At 36.5% G+C, this 4,015-nt stretch overlaps 1 protein-coding gene across 1 annotated transcript in view; it reads left to right on the top strand.

The window, feature by feature from the left end:
• EMR3 (egf-like module containing, mucin-like, hormone receptor-like 3) overlaps positions 1 to 4,015 on the top strand; it is a 32,182-nt gene that overhangs the window by 14,183 nt on the left and 13,984 nt on the right. The window contains exon 3 of the mRNA XM_008566051.1: positions 1,605 to 1,789. Within this exon, the coding sequence (XP_008564273.1) occupies positions 1,605 to 1,789 (185 nt within the window). The remainder of the gene's footprint in view (positions 1 to 1,604; positions 1,790 to 4,015) is intronic.

Below are 4,015 nucleotides of genomic sequence, written 5' to 3'. Positions count from 1 at the left end.
CGGCCCTGGTGCTATCAGCACCACACTCTCCCGAGTGAGCCATGGGCTGGCCCGAGGGACAATTTTTTCTGCATGTATGTTTGGACCCACAAATCTATGCCTAGAAAAAAATTCAGAACTCCAACAGCGTTTATCTCTGAGTGGTGGGATTTTGTATGAAGTTTATCTTGTTTTTTTTTTCCTCATCAAAGTTTTATAACTTATTTTTATAGTAAATAAATTGTGGTGTATTAAATAATGTGATACTCTACAGTAATTGAATGAATAAACCAATGAACATGTATTGGTATGACTGAGTCTTGAAAATATTAACAGGAGTGACAAAAGCAAATTGCAAAAAGATACCCAAAGTGTGATACCATCTATGTGAATCTTTAAATGCAGAGAACAATACTATATATTGTTATGGAAACATATATATATATATATATATATATATATATAGTTAAGTTACAAAAGTATTCGTGAAAAGGCTATACCTCAACTTCAAGTCCATGGTTATTTCCAGAGAAGGAAGAAAGAATGAGGTAGTGGGAGCTTTGGCCATATCTTAAATATTTCATTTCTTTAAAAAATAGTTCTATAAGTGAACAGATATGATGTTGATGGGTGGGGAGGGCAGAGAAGGAGGGGGAAAAGGAGGAATTGTTAAAGAACATGAAAATCAACTACAGTGTATATTAATAAATTAAAATAAATAAATAAATAAATAAGATCGCTCTAAAGCCAATAGGACAAAATGATAATATAATGTAACATATGTTAAGTCTATGTGGATGTTTGTTATGTCTTCTTTTCTCTTTTCTAATTGACAAATAATAATTATACATATTGTATAATTAGTTATTTTATATAATATATAATGTGTTTTATGCATTATGTTATATGAGTGTACTTCAAAAAGTTCACTTAAAAATAGAATTAAAATCTTTCCATGAACTTTTTGAAGTGCCTTTATACTATGTTAAATATTATACATCTTTATAATGTGTGTATTTATGAGATACGATGTGATGCTTTGATATGTGTATATATTGTGGAATAATTAAATCAAGCTAATTAACATACCCATCACCCTCACCTACTTATCATTTTTTGTGGTGAGAACATTTGAAATTTACTGTCTCAGCAATTTTGAAATACATATTATTGTTATCAACTGTAGTTGCCATGCCAGGCAATAGATCTCGAAAACCTATTCCCCCTGTCTAATCTATTCTTTCTGGGTGTTGGAAATATAATTTAAATTTTCTTAAGAAATAAAAAAGATCTTTTAAAAGAGTGAACCATTTACCACTTGCTAGGCACAGTGCCAAGGGCTTTGTGGTTTCCAAATGACATCTCCAGTAGAGTTGCTCAAAAAGTTTGGAGCCCACTGGGGAGATAGGATTCAATTCATGCGAAACTATTCATGGACAGATATATCCTCCTCAGCGTTGCACATGATAGCAGACAGAAGCACCATCGCTGCCTGAGGGCTTGGGGAAGACTTCCTGAGCGGGAGTCTCGGTTTGAGCTGGGTCCTGAGGATGAGCTGGATTTGGGTAGGAAGACGTGGAAGGAAAAGTGGGAATTCTAAAGACTTCATCTTTCGGTTTTCTCAGGTCCCAGTGCGGTTGCTCTTATCTCCTACTCTTCTCTGGGAGATATCATCAATGAAACTTTTTTCGAAGAGACAGATGAGAATGACCGAGTTTACCTGAACTCACAGGTAGTGAGTGCTGCTATCGGACCTAAAAGGAACACATCTTCCTCCAAGTCTGTGACTCTGATTTTCCAGCACATGAAGGTGGGTCACAGCTACGATTTGAGCTTGTCATATTTCATCGAGGTACACCAAGGAATTTTTACATTGTCCACTCTCAGTGCCTATAGACTATGCAGTGTCCAGTATGGTAGCCAGCAGCACCTGTAGCTACTGAGCATTTGAAATGCGGTGGGTTTGAATTGAGGTTTAGAAGACTTAGTATATTGAAAATTTAGTATGTCCAAATTTACACAGTATTTCCTGATTTTTTTATTATGGTAATTTATTTTTTAATTAAAATGAATTGATTATACATATATAGGGGGTATTTTGAAGACTTAATAAGAAAAAAAGAGGGCCGGCCCATGGCTCACTTGGGAGAGCGTGGTGTTGACAACACCAAGTCAAAGGTTAAGATCCCCTTACTGATCATCTTTTTAAAAAAAAGAAAAAAAGAATGAGCTTGATTTAATCCTTCTACATTATATGCATGTATCATAACATCACATTATACCCCATAAGTATATACAATTATAATTTGTTATTAAAAATAAAAAATAAAAAAAAGAAGTAGCTCAGGCTGGCCGGTTAGCTCAGTTGGTTAGAATGTGGTGCTAATAACACCAGGGTCCAAGTTTCAATCTCTGTACGAGCCAGCTGCCAAAAAAAAGAGAGAGAGAGAGAGAGATCAAAACAATAAAAGAAAATTTTAAAAGATGTAGAATACCTCATTAATAACTTTAATCTTGATTGCATTTACAGATTTATATAGAAATATTTAAAAGATACTATTTTGAATATAGTGGATTAAATAAAATATATGATTAAAGTTAATTTTGCCTGTTTCTTTACGTTTTATTGTAGCTTGTGGAAAATTTCAAATTATGTAAGTGGCTTATATGACATTTCTCTGGGGCAGTGTTATTCAAGTGCTTGGAATTATTTTAGGTGCAGGTACATCATACATCTGTGAAATTTGAACTGAGACATAATATTTATTCTCACACAGAAGGCTGATATTCATTATTAAGATCATATAACTCAATCAAAAAACTTTTAATTTATTGCCTTTTTCCATTTTCTGCCCAAACTCTTTTTTTAATCTTATATGATTTTTTTAATTAACACATAATAATTGTACATATTTATGGGGGACAGAGTTATATTTCAATGCATGTATACAATGTGTGGTAATCAAATCAGGATGATTAGCATATCCATCACCACCAAAAATCATCACTTATTTGTGATGAGAGCATTCGAGCTCTCTTCTAGCCACTTGAAAACATGCAATAAATTATTGTTAATTGGGCCGGCCCGGTGGCGCACTGCTACAGTGCGCCACTTGGGAAGTGCGGCAGCGCTCCCTCCGAGGGTTCGGATCCCACATACAGACCGGCCGCTCACTGGCTGAGCAAGGCGCGGGAGCAACACCGAGGGTTGCAATCCCGTTGCCGGTCCTGGTCCGGTACGGGCGCGACACTGAGGGTTGCGATCCATTGCCGTTCACGAAAAAAGACAAAAAGGGAAAAGAAAAAAATTATTGTTAATTATAGATACCTAGCACAACGGTAGACCACTAGAACTTATTTTTCCTACCTAGCTGTAATTTTGTTTCCATTAACCAACTTCTCCCTACTGCCCAAACTCTTAAAAGAAAGAGGGCTAATAGGCAGATAGAAATAACAGAATTTGTTTCCTTCTTTCTCTTTCTGCTCTGTTAAGAAAACAAGAGTTAAAGGAGGAAAGATGGGGAAAGGTAGGTTTTCTCTATCTGGTGCATAAAATCTAGGTATGGAATTTTTGATATATGGCATGGGACGGGGAGGAATGCAGCAAGAATTCTGGGGGTGTCCAGTGGCTTTTCAAAGCCCCAAACAAGAAATTATCTCACTCAACTCCTTGGTCCCATGAGACGAAAACGGATGAACCTCAGACTCTGTTTTTGTATGACTCCCATGACAGAAGGCAAGGTCCAGAAACTAATGAAATCTCACCAGATTTTGGCTCCCAGACACCATACGTAGGGATACAAACTGGAGTGGGGGAAAAGGGAACGGGGAGGGAGGTCAGGGATAATTGGGTGGGGGACACGGGGTATAATTGCTGTTTGAAGTAATGGGCATGCTGCCAGTATGGATCTGGCCATCACATCTTGGGCACAAGTGGTGTCAATCAGCTTTGTATCTCATGAATATTCATAACCAATAAAAAAAGTACCAAAAAAAAAAAAAAAAAAATTCTGGCTCCCAGAGAGCCTTGGCTTTA

This window comes from Galeopterus variegatus, unplaced genomic scaffold (assembly GCF_000696425.1).
Source record: "Galeopterus variegatus unplaced genomic scaffold, G_variegatus-3.0.2 Scaffold218, whole genome shotgun sequence".
Lineage (NCBI taxonomy): Eukaryota > Metazoa > Chordata > Mammalia > Dermoptera > Cynocephalidae > Galeopterus > Galeopterus variegatus.
The sequence above is the reverse complement of the archived record's forward strand: the minus strand, read 5'-3'. Positions and strand labels throughout refer to the sequence as shown.